The 13,107-nt window shown below is 44.0% G+C and overlaps 1 protein-coding gene across 3 annotated transcripts in view; it reads right to left on the bottom strand.

Moving 5' to 3' along the window:
* The window catches only part of POLD3 (DNA polymerase delta 3, accessory subunit), a 103,419-nt gene that overhangs the window by 55,614 nt on the left and 34,698 nt on the right, over nucleotides 1-13,107 (bottom strand). Inside the window, exon 1 of one of the 3 annotated variants that reach the window (XM_012745080.3) lies at nucleotides 6,174-6,294. The exons of 1 other annotated variant lie outside the window; for it this stretch is intronic. In XM_012745080.3, the coding sequence (XP_012600534.2) occupies nucleotides 6,174-6,176 (3 nt within the window). In that variant the 5' untranslated portion in view covers nucleotides 6,177-6,294. Of the gene's footprint in view, nucleotides 1-6,173; nucleotides 6,295-13,107 lie in introns of those variants that run through there. One more of the 3 variants, XM_012745084.3, reaches the window with a different exon arrangement.

Below are 13,107 nucleotides of genomic sequence, written 5' to 3'. Positions count from 1 at the left end.
GAAGGCCAGAAGGCGATAATCTGCAGGAAGGCCCGCAGTAAATCCTCTGTTCCCACAGCATAGGAATTCTTCAAAGGTCTTTTCATGCCTGGGTTTGTGTGGCCAAAGCTGGCACAGGGTAGGCACTTAGCAAATATTTGTTGACTGATAACTGAATGTCTGAATGAATAGATAGATGGGTGGATGAAATTGAATTACATATTGTTCTGCTCTATAATCCCTTTTGTTGAGCTACAGGATATTGTTTGTGGAAGGTGTTGTCTACTTTCCTTCCACCATTGAAATTACTATGTAGTCTATTATCAGGGTAAGCTGATAATAGACTAATAATCAAGTTGTTGATAAGCTAAGGGGAAATCCATCTTCCTTCAAAGGCCCAGTGATTGGAAATGGGGGGAGAGAGGTGACCTTTTAGGAACAAAAGTTAGGACCAAGCCCAGGTCCTAAACAGGCTGGAGAGCTGCAAAGAGCACTGCTGCAGCAGATCCCAGAGGGAGGCTTTATACATTCCTATACGTACAACCTTCCGCACAGTACTTTAGAAAATTCTCCATATGTTTTGGGTTCACTAATTTGAAGTGTATCTTTCAATATTTTCTTCAAGACTCTGGAGTAAAGAACAAAATCAGATAATAGACTTCCCCAACTCACTCTCTGCATTTCCCCTTTCTCTGTGATACCTCCACCACACCTCTGATCCCCTTGTACCTAAGCTATTTCAGACCCTCCTGCCATCAGGTCTCCTGCCATCTTTTTTTTTTTTTTTAATTATCTTTCTGCTTAGAAAGGAAATCCATGCTCATCCTCATCTCTCTTCCAATCTGCACTCCCCTGCCGGGGTCCATCTTTAACACCAGTTCCAGGAGGATGTTTCTAAAGCACAGATCTGATGATGTTACTCCCTGCTGAAAATCCTTCAGTGGTTCCCTATGGGTTTTAGGACAAAGTTCCAACTTCTTAGCAAAGAAGAAGGGAGTGTTCAAGGCCCTTCAGGGTCTGGTCCTGCTTCCACCTCCCTCTTCAGCACTGTCAAACTGCAGTCGTGCGGGCATCACGTGACAGCACGTGCTCTTGCAGCCACAAGCCTTTGCTTCCTGTTTTCCTGCAGCCTGAGACTCTGCCGTCCACTCCGCACCATTCCTTTATGCTTGAAAGCTCCCGAACCTTCCTCCTGCCATCCCTCTCACAGCCTCGTGCTGATTATACACATAGCTCAGATGGTGCTGCTGGGCCAGATTCTGTTTTCCACAAGAAATCCGATTGCAGCAGGCATTTGGGGATTTGGGTGGCGTTATTGAGCGTGTGAGAAGTGTGTGTGGTCGGGGGAGGCGGGTACACTGCACAGTCACCATACTTCACACCTAAATCTTCCCACCCAAGGTTTTTCTTTCCAAAATTCCCTTCCTTCAGCCAGCATCCCAGCCCTGGGTATTTCCATCAGCCCTCTTTCCCATATTAGAAACGTGTGTGTGTGTGTGTGTGTGTGTGTGTGTGTGTGTGTATAAACCTCCCTTGTCTCATGTAATCCCATCCCATCTTCTCTCTCTCATCAAGCACCAGGTGGTCAGAGGTTTTGGTTATGGCTATGTACCCTCAGGTAGTTTATCATAGATTCTCCTAATCTCTTCTCAGGATATTTTGTCACCCAGTTGCTCAAAAATTTAAAGAGGTGTTCACACCTCACACATCTCTCTCCTTGAGTTTGCTGTGAGCTCCTCAAGGCCAGGCCTGTGTCTGACTCATCTCTGGTCCCTGATCCAGCTGGGGCTTAGCTCAGAAAGGAGCAGTAATTCATGTTAAGCATTGTCATGGTCAGGCCACAAATGGGCTGCCAGATTGCTGTGTGGTCAGAGGGGGCTGGGAAGTGTGGGGTTGCAGGTCAGTGAGGAATGCCTTCATTTCCCATCCTGGAGGGTGGGGTTTCTGACTACCTGCCCCCACCCCACATTGTTCTCAGAGCTGATTCATACCCAGAAATAAATCCTCAGCCTCTGTCCATACATCTCTGCCTCTGAGAACCCCATTAAGCCAGACAAAGTGGCCATCCATCTGCTGGGCACTTTCACAAGACATTTCCTTCTCCAGGAAGCTGACCTCCCTCTGTGGCCTTACCCAGGAGCCACACTTCCCACAGATTACCTCTCCTAAGAGCAGGTGCCAGGTTTGCTCCCACCCTTACTCCCCTCCCTGAGCACAGGCATGTGCTCAGCCTCCCCACCAGTCTCCCTGTGTACAGTTCCATGTCCTCCAGCCTGTCCTCCACACTCACCCCCAGAAAGATAACTCTAAATGCCAAACTGACTTTGACACCCACTCTACCCCTGACCCCGGCTCCTTCCAGGGCTCCCACTCATTTATTGAGGAATACTTAACATAAAATTCACCTGTTTTAAGTGAATTTTGGTTGAGTTTTAGTACGTTTATTTTTTTTACAGATGAGGTCTTGCTACGTTACTCAAGCTGGTCTTGAACTCCTGGGCTCAAGTGATCCTCTTGCCTCAGCCTCCTGAATAGCTGGGACTCCATGTGTGTGCCACTGTACCCTGCTGAGTTTTGGTGAATTTATACAGTTGTCCAGCCATCACCAAAATCCAATATTAGAACACTTCCATCACCCCCAAAATTCCTTCATGCCCTCAATCCCCACTTAATGCAGTTGATCCCTGTTCCCACCCCAGCCCTGGCAACCACTGATCTACTTTCTGTCTTTGTAATTTTATCTTTCCTAGAAATTTCATACAAATGGAACCACACAATATGCAGTTTTTGTGTCTGTTGTGGGCTGAATTATGTCTCCCCCAAATTCATGTGTTGAAGTCCTAACCTCCAGTACCTCAGAATGTGACTGTATTTGAAGATAGTCTTTAAAGAGATACTTCAGTTAAAATAAGGTCATTAGGGTGGGCCTTAATCTAATATGACTGGTATCCTTATAAAGAGAGATTAAGACACAGCTATATGCATAGGGAAGACTGTGTGAAGACACAGGGAGAAGATGGCTATCTGCAAGTTAAAAAAAGAGGCTTCTGGCCTATAATCCTAGCACTCTGGGAGGCCAAGGCAGGCAGATCTTTTGAGCTCAGGAGTTGGAGACCAGCCTGAGCAAGAGCCAGACCCCATCTCTACTAAAAAATAGAAAGAAATTAATTGGCCAACTAAAAATATATTTTAAAAAATTAGCCGGAAATGGTGGTGCATGCCTGTAGTCCCAGCTACTTGGGAGGCTGAGGCAGGAGGATGGCTTGAGCCCAGGAGTTTGAGGTTGCTGTGAGCTAGGCTGATGCCACGGCAATCTAGCCTGGGCAACGGAGTGAGACTCTTTCTCAAAAAGAAATATAATAATAATAATAATAAAAGGCTTCAGGAGAAATCAACTCTGCCAACACCTTGATCTTGAACTTCTAACCTCCAGAACTGTGAGAAAATTAATTCCATTTAGGTCCCCCAGTCTGTGGTACTTTGTTATGGCTGCCCAAGCAAACTCATATAGCTTCTTTCATGTTAGTAAAAGATCAGCAGTTTGTTACTTTTTATTGCTGAGTAAGTAGTATTTTATTGTATGAATGTACCATACATATGTTTATTTATTCACTACATGATAGACATGATAGATTATTTCCAGTTTTGGTGCTAAAACTGCTGCTAAAAATTTGCATGCAAGTCTTTGTGTGAACGTGTTTTCATTTCTCTTGGGCAGATCCCTGTGCTTTTGAGATCAAGTTTAAGCCTCTTACCTCTTCAACCTCACCTCTCCTTGTTTCTTACCTATGCTCCAGCAACACAGATTACTGATAAACCCTTGCACATACTGTGTTATTTCTCACAAGTCTTTGCATATGCTATGCCCTCTTGAGAAGTACTCTCCCCAGTTTCCTTTGCCATTAAGAAAGCAGGTGCCTTCTCTGGCTTCCAGGCTAGTTTAAGGCTCTTCCTCTTTGATATCGTAGCCCTTTGAGCTCCCATCATACTAGATTACAGTATTGGGTTGACTGTTTCTTTTACTAGGTGAGTTTCTTAAGAAAAAGGCATGGTATGTTATTTATTTCTGTATTCCCAGTGTCCAGAACATATGTAATAATTGGTGCTTAATAAATGTTTGCTTAAAAAGGGAATACATACAGGAATGAATGATTCAGTCATTTGATAAGTCTCTACCATGTGCCTACTGTGTGTTTAGTACAATGCTAGCAGGGGCCACAAAAGAAATAAAAGATATATTCCAAATCCCCAAGGAATCTGAGTTAAGTTGGAGAAACAAGACCTACTCAGGAAAACTGATTAGAGAACAAAGAAATAAGGAATCAAGTTGCTGAACAGCACCACACACACACAGAATCTCTGTTCAGATTCTGGCTGTGTGACCATCTGTAAGCCACCTAACCTCTCTGGACTTCAGTTTCCTCATCTGGAAAATGGAGATAATTATCAGACATATTGAGTTTGGGGTACTACTGGAATATAGTGCTAAAAATTAAATAACACCTGTTATCTGGATGGTGTTTTATAGAAGTTTACAAAGCTGATTCACATCTTTTATTTCATTTGATCAACTGTATGAGATAGTCAGATATTATAGCACAGCAGTTATGGCAGATTGTAAAATGGCCAAAAATTATCCACTTCCCTCTACCTAAGCTTTTTGAAAGTGCCCTTCCACACTGACTCTGGCTTGGCTTTGTGATATGCTGTGACTAGAAACATGCTTAAGTATGGAGGCTTGCCTTCTCTTGTTATGCTTAGCATCCTGAGACCACCATGTGAATGAGCCTAAGCTAGCCTGCTGGAGGATGAGAGACTATATGCGGGAAAATCAAGGTGCTCTAGCCAACTGCCAACCACCGAATATGTGAGCAAAGCCATGCTAGATCATCCGTCTACCACCCAGCTGACCATAGACCCATGTGGGAACCCAACACAGATCAGCTGAGCTGGCAAAGACCAGAATTGTGAGCTATGTAAATATACTGTACTATAGAATCGTGAACTTAATAGGATTATTGATGTTTTAAGCCACTGTTTCAGGGTGAGTCATTTGAGAGCAAAAGATAATTGAGACAGAGATTCAGAACAATAAAGCTTTGGAGCTAAACAGTCTTGGTTTGAATCACAGCTCTGCCACTTTCTAGTTATGTGGCCTTGGACAAGCTACTCCATCTCTCAGAACTTTAGTGTCCTCATCTGAACAAGAGGGGTGGTGGTAGTGCCCATTTGCTGGGGTTGCAAGGATGTAATAAGATGCTAGATATCTGACATTCACTCGTTTGCAGCATGGTTCAGCATAAAAGGAGCCATTGTTATTGCTCCACTGTTCAGATGGGTAAACTAAAGATGAGAAAACTAAACTCCCAGGTGTTTAGTGACTTTCCCCAAGGTCATATGGCCAGAAAATGACTGAACTTGGGACTCATATTCAGACTTCTTGACTCCTACCCAATGCAGGATTCCTAATAGACTAGTGGGGGTGACTGGCTGGGGGTGGGAGAGTTATTTAGTGTCCACCCAGTAATAAATTGCCTTGTATCTTGATCTCAGTATGAAGTCAAAAGAGGCTGGAGTTAATTAATGATCAAACTGGTTTTATGAAGATTAACTAGTAACACAAAGTACAACTCATTGGCAGGCACTGACAGTCCCACCCCTCTGTTCTCTAGATCCAGTGTCTTAGCAAGTCTGATTTTCTTTCTATACTGTTTTCTTTTCTTTTTTTCTTTAATATTTTCATTATTCTTTTTTCTTTCTTTTCTACTTTTAAAAATTTTTTTCTTCTTCTTTTTTCACATTTAATCAAAAGCCAGATGTACTGTTTTCAAATCCACCCTTTTCTCTCCATTTTCTTGCCTTAGCCCTTTCCTCATTTCCTGGAGCTCCACAGTGGCCTCCAGCTTTCTTTGGCGACTCCCATGGCAGCCCTTTCTCCTCTCCCCTCGTCCTTCTCCAGCCACACTTTGGGCTCTGTGCCAGCACATGCCTGATGCTCACTGCAGGACAGATGCTGCTCGTGGGTTTTACCTAGGAACTAACGTGGTTTCCAGATGTTGAGACCACCATGTGCCCCCAGACACCCCAAACATAAAATGAAGATATGGGAGTCTATGTCCCCAACAAGGCCTTCCAGAGCTGAGCCTTTATGAGGGTGGCACCTGAGCCCTAATAAAGGACTGGCAGGTACATACCATCAATGAGCAGCAGATGGCAGAGTCGCCTCTCCTTTGGCTGTCTCCTGTTAGGAGCTGCTGGTGCTCCTTCCTCCCATGGAGAATAATAACGAAGGTGGGTTGATTGCCTGAATTTAAAGAATAGGGGATTTTATAGTAAAATAATATTTCAGTCATTTTTTTTTAAAAAATCTAATTATCTAGCTGCCATCTTTTGTCCAATCACCACCCTTAGTTCTTACCACTCCCTGCATTCTCCCCAACACACAGGCCAAGTTCTTTTGCCATTGATCAAGGTACTGGTACTATTATTTTTCCTAAACTTTTTTACTTATAGTAAAATATTCCTTGACCATGTCTTCAACAAAAGTAAGAAAATAAGACCTAGACTGAGAGCACTGCAAGTTTCAAATAAAGGAGGGGTGGCAAAGAACACGTTTCTTTGTGAAAATGAAGCAAGCACAGTGTGTTTGTGTTGCAAGAACACAAGCTAAGATGCCATTGTGAAAATAAAGCACAATAAGAGCTATATGGAAAAGATGTGCGGTAAAAAAAGCAACAAAATGAAAAAAGGACTAAAATTTCAACAGAATTTGTCCTTTGGAATGCAAATTAATGTTTCTGCTATAAATCATAAATCGTATAAATTGTAAGTGAATAAAATGTAATTGAATAACTGAAACAGTAACACCTTCTGGAGGCTGTAGTTATTTGAGATTGCACCTTCTAATTCAATCCTTCTCCCCTGCCAGCCTCCAACCTCCAACTCCCACTTTTTAGGATGAGATAGTTGAGGCCCGGGGACCTGGAGTAAATCTAGGAAGTGGCAATGCCAGGAGGAGAAATCATGTCTTTGGACTCTATATCCTCTGCTCCTTCCACATATCCTATGGCCATAGGACTTGACAAATATTTGCTGAACTGATGAAAGGAAGCATAGTGGAGGGGAAAGAACATTAAGTTGGCTTGGGGAGTTCTGCATTCTAATCCTAGTTCTATCACTGACTGCTTGTGTGACCTTAAGCAAGTCACTTTCTCTCTCAGGAGAGAGAGAGAAATTCTCTACATCAAAGTATGGGAAAGACCAACCTTAACACTGAAGATTAGCTGGGAAGTGTGTCACATCAGCCAATTATAGCCCTTCTGTTCTGGGGCTAAGGAATTGGCCCCAAGGGAAGGGAGTAAACACCTCATGGTTATGAAGAGCAGAAATCAATATCTTATTTGAATAAGAAATAAAGTTGTTAAGATGATCTTCTATAGCTCACGGAGTCATCAGAAACCCTGGAGAATTAGGTTTAAAAATGGGCAGGAAACTAAAACATATCCACACAGAAACTTGTATATGAATGTTCACAGCAGCATTATTTGTAATAAGTAAAACATGGAAGCAATCCAAGTATCAATCAACAGATGAACGGATAAGCAAAGTATGGTATATGGTGAGATATTATTCAGCCATAAAAACCAATAAAGTACTGATGATACACGCTACAACATAGATGGGCCTTGAAAACATTATGCTAAATAAAATAAGATAGTCACAAACGACTACATACTATGTGATTCCATTCATAGGCAAGTCCAGAATAGGGGAATCCATAGACAGAAAGTAGATTAGTGGTTGCTCAGTGCTAGGGAGGTGTGAAGAGTAGGAAGTGGCAGTTAAAGAGTATGGAGTTTCTTTTTGAGGTTATAAGAATGTTCTAAAATTGACTATGGTGACAGTCTCACATATCTGTAAATATACTAAAAGTCATTGAATTGTACACTTTAAATGGGCAAAGTGTATAATATGCGAATTATATTTCGATAAAACTGTTTAAAAAATGGCAGAAACAAAAGTAGCCAGGATAGGTACTATCTCAGCCCAAGCCATGCTGCAGAACCAATTCAGTAAGGACACCATTGCCACCTCTATCCCTGCCCTGAACCCTGGACTCAGAGGCCACCAATCACTCTCCTGGCATTGCTGCTCCCAAACCTAGATGTTATGGCCACTGCCTCCACGGCTGCCACAGTGAACTCTTCATTCTCTCTACTTTGTAGCTCAAGTTTCCTAATCAAAGCTCTGGGATCGTGTACCTGCTTGATTGAGACTGGATCATATGTACATACCCTGGTTGTAAAGGAGTTCTGGGAAAGCAAATATCTGGCCCTTTTCGCTTCTATAATGGGAGACAAGATCTGTCTCCCTCCAAAACTCACAGGTTAGACAATTCTTGAATATAAGAAAGGGGGTCAATCTGGGGGATGGTCATGATGGAGACTCAGACTTTTGGGGGGAGGGGGGAAATGGGCATTTATTGAAACCTTAAAATCTGTACCCCCATAATATGCCAAAAGAAAAAAAAAAAAGAAAGGGGGTCAGATGCTAGGTAAGCCAGCCAACCAACCAAGCAACAAACAAAACATTTTTAAACCTGGCATTTATACATATATATAACCCCAATTAAAATGCACATATTTCAAATTAACCTGTCCTTCAAACACTCATCCTTCATATATGCCTGTGACCACTGTATAAACATTTATTAAATACCTAAAAACTCTTCGCCAAGTCCTCTGCTAATCCCGTGGGATCAGAAACAAATAAAACGCTTACTCTGCCCTCCAGAAGCTCACAGTTGAGCAGGGGGAAGATGGAGTGTTATGGGTCCCACGCTGACAGGGTACAACAGGACACAAAGGTGTGACTGATTGATTCTCTTTGTGGAGTGGAGTTACACGGAAATAACTTCAAGGAGTGTCTTAAAGGGGAGTTGCTGCCTTGTTGGGCAAAAGGGAGGAGGTAGGGGCATGGACCAGCCAAGTGTATTGAGGGAAATGATGGGCAACACTGTCATGAAGTTTGGGGCCCAGCCAGAGAAGGGCTAGAAAGGTCACCAACAGTCATATCATGAAGGGCCTTAGAGCTCAGAACAAACAGTTTGGATTTCCTCATTTCCATGGAGAGCTATGGAACATTGCTTTGATGCTGTGCAGAGGATGGACTGGAGGAGAGACGGGGTATAGGTCAGTTCGAGGGCTGCAGCCACAGCCCAGATGGTAGATGGTAGAAGAGGGCTTGGACTAGCGGCGTAGCAGCAGCGATGGCTATGAGAGATCGTGAGAAGGACAATTTTAGTGCATCTCACCTAGTCAGAATTGCGTAAGTGAGAGCAGGAGCCTGACAACGTGGTATCCACCCATCTGTCCCTTCTATCCACTGGCTCATGCATGCCCCACCATTTAAAGACGTGCCAAGTGTTGGGGATACAAAAATGGTTCCCATTGGCAAGGGGCTCTGCCTAGAGGAGGACACAGGCATCTAAACAGACAGTTATAGAGAGTGAGGGCTGTGAGGAGACTGCCAGAGGGAAGATGCCATGGGGCACTGTGATTAGGAAGCTCTAAGAAGACTTCACAAAGATGAGATTTGAGGCTTGAAGCCTGAGGTCAAGAGGAGTTGGCCAAAAAAAGAAACACCAGGATGGAGGACACTGTAGGTGGAGAGAAAAGCATGCTATAGGGACCCTGAAAATGTGCCTTGCAGACCTCCAACTGGAGGAGTGTGATAGACCAAGGGCCCCAGATTTTGCTCAGTAGAGTCCATTGCCTAGTTTGTGCTGAGATGACACCTCCTGTGGGTTGTTCCCAGTGGAGGACTGAGAACAGCAGGGATACGAAAGCAGGTACATTCCTGAGAGACACAGACTCCTCTGACGGCCAACTTTGGCTTTAGGACAGCCCAACCTTCCTTAGACTGCGTGGTAGTCTAGAACATGTCCACCCAACCTCCCTTCCCTTTCTCCTTTACTTAGGGTTGGACTTGCCTGGAAGATTTATGGCTCAACTAAACTTCCCCTTCCATTTTTTTTTCACATGTGTTTTCAGTAAAATTCTTCCACATTTATTTTCTATTTTTTGAGACTGGGTCTCACACTGTAACCCCAGCTAGAGCGCAGTGGCGTCATCATAGCTCACTGCAAACTCAAACTCGTGGGCCAAGGGATCTTCCTGCCTCAGTCTCCCAAGTAGCTGGGACTACAGGTGTGCACCACCACACCCAGCTAATTTTTCTATTTTTTGTAGGTGGGATCTCACTTGATCAGGCTGGTCTCGCTCTCTTAGCCTTAAGTGATCCTCTCACCTCAACCTCCCAAAGTGCTAGGGTTATAGGCGTGAGCCACTGCGCTCAGCCAAAATCCTTGGCACATTTAATCCCATCCTGGCTCTGCTTCTTGGAGGACCTGGCCTAAGATACTTGTGTAAAAGTATATGCAAACTATTTAAGGACTTTAGAGTTCGCCTTGAACTAAATCACAGGAGTTGGGATAATTTTAGTAAGGTATATTGAGATAAAATAGAATGTGAAATTCGGAGGTGGACGGCCTGGAGCTGCAGAGAAACTGGAAAAGGGAAACTGGAAAAGCACATTGTTATCATTGTTGGGGCTGATGAGGTTTAGGGCTTCTTTTTCATGTTTGGAGAGTTCCCCACTTTATGAGGCAGCCAGCCAGCTTCCTACCACAGGAACTGAAAATGCCAGACTCACTTTTCCAGCATCCTTTGCAACTAAGGCATGGCACATGATTTAAGTGCTGCAAATCAGAGACAGCTGCCTTAGATAGACTTTGATCTCAAACTCCCGGCCTCAAGTAGTCCTCCAGTCTTGGCCTCCCAACGTGCTAGGATTACAGGTGTGAGCCACCACGCCAGGCCAACATAGACTTTGAATTGGAAGCTAGTAGGCAGAGAAGCAAGGTGTGCAGAATCAGTGTGAACTGTGGCTGGAAGGAGAGGCAGCAGCTGTAGCAGCAGAGTCCCATGTCTGGCATCTGTTACCTGGATGGTGCCTGCTGTGGTAACCCTTCCCCAGTGACTGTCGTGTATTCACTGAGCCAGTTCTATATGGTGAACTTAGGAGTTGATCTTGAAGTGAGAGGTCCAAGTCTGGTCCTTTGGCCCTCCAGGAGATTCTGTGGGCTACCTGTTATCCTTTCAACAACTCCTTTTCTGCCTAAGTCAGCCAGAATCTGTTTCTGTTGCCCGCTGTGGGGAATCTTGCTTGAAGATGAGGAGAAGGAGCAGGAGCTATCAGTAGCCCAGGGGCTCTGCCTAGAGGAGGAGGCAGGCATCTAAACAGACAGTTATAGAGAGTGAGGGCTGTGAAGAGACTGCCAGAGGGAAGACGCAATGGGGCACGGTGATTAGGAAGCTCTAAGAAGACTAGGACTAGTATGGAGAAGTGGTAAGAGAGAAAATGTGATATGATGTGAAAGTCCTTAAGCTCTGGAGCCAAGGGACTTACATTCACATTTTGCCCTTTACCTATGTCTTGGTCAGCTTGGCTGCTATAACAAAATACCATAGACTGAATGGCTTAAACAACAAATAATTATTTTTCACAATTCTGGAGGCTCAGAGGTCCAAGATCAGGGTGCTGGCAGATTTAGTGTCTGGTGAGGGCCCTCGTCCTGGCTTGCAGATGGCCACTTTATTACAGTACCCTCACATGGTAAAGAGAGAGAGAGCATGCACTCTAGTCTCTTATATGGGCACTAATCGCATCTTGGGGCTCCACCCACATGATGTCATCTAAATCTAATTATCTCGCAAAGGCCCCATCTCCAAATACTATCACATTAGGGTTAGGGCCTCAACAGGTGGATGAGGTGGGAGGGAGACACAATTTTCAGGCCATAGCAATCTATGAGCTGAGTGACCTTGAACAAGTCCTTTATCTTTCTGAGCTCCAGTTATCTCTCCTATAAAACGGGGATATTAAAAGTTTTACTCCCCCCCAATAGGGCTGTTGTGAAGATCAAATGAGATCATCTACATGAAAATGCTCTATAAACTGTAAAGTGAATTCTACAAATGTTTGTAATTTATGTTAACAGCGTCTAACACAAAATATGGCAAACAGAAGGTACTCTTAAACATTTGAGGTAAGAAGGATAACAGTTATTTATGAAGCAATTACTATGTGCCATGTACAGTGACAAATGCTTTACCAACATTACCCTCCTAATAGCCTAAGGTGACCAACCCTCCTGGGTTGCCTGGGACTCTCCTGGGTATAGCACTGAAGTCACATCCTGGGAATCCCCTGGACACGGGCATAAGTTTGAGTATCATGCCCCTTTTATAAATGAGGAAGCCACAGCTTAGAGAGATTGCACAACATGCCCCAAATAACATTTCGTATGAGTCAGAGTCTAAATTTGAACCCAGATCAGTCAAGGAGGAAATATGTAGGGGGAGAGAGGGGAAGCTGTAGAATGAAGGATGGAGAGTATCAAATCCTGCTGTTTTGTGTTTTTTTTTTTTTTTTTTTTTTTTTAACAGAGTCTAGCTCTGTTGCCTGGGCTAGAGTGCCGTGGCGTGCCTCAAACTCCTGGGCTCCAACTGAGTCTCCTGCCTCAGCCTCCTGAGTAGCTGGGACTACAGGGATATGCCACCATGCCTGGCTAATTTTTTTTCTATTTTTAGTCCCCCGGCTAATTTTTTCTATTTTTAGTAGAGATGGAGTCTCACTCTTGTTCAGGCTGATCTTTTTTTTTTTTTTTTTTTTTTGAGACAGAGTCTCACATTGTTGCCCAGGCTAGAGTGAGTGCCGTGGCATCAGCCTAGCTCACAGCAACCTCAAACTCCTGGGCTCAAGCGATCCTACTGCCTCAGCCTCACCAGTAGCTGGGACTACAGACATGCACCACCATGCCTGACTAATTTTTTGTATATATATTTTTAGTTGGTCAATTAATTTCTTTCTATTTTTAGTAGAGATGGGGTCTCGCTCAGGCTGGTTTCGAACTCCTAACCTTAAGCAATGCTCCCGCCTCGGCCTCCTAGAGTGCTAGGATTACAGGCGTGAGCCACCATGCCCAGCCCAGGCTGGTCTTGAACTCCTGAGCTCAAACAATCCTCCTGCCTTGGCCTCCCAGAGTGCTAGACAAACCCTGCTCTT

The sequence above is a fragment of the Microcebus murinus genome, chromosome 4 (genome assembly GCF_040939455.1).
Source record: "Microcebus murinus isolate Inina chromosome 4, M.murinus_Inina_mat1.0, whole genome shotgun sequence".
NCBI classification, from domain to species: domain Eukaryota; kingdom Metazoa; phylum Chordata; class Mammalia; order Primates; family Cheirogaleidae; genus Microcebus; species Microcebus murinus.
Note: the sequence above shows the minus strand (reverse complement) of the source record. Positions and strands in the feature narration are given on the sequence as shown.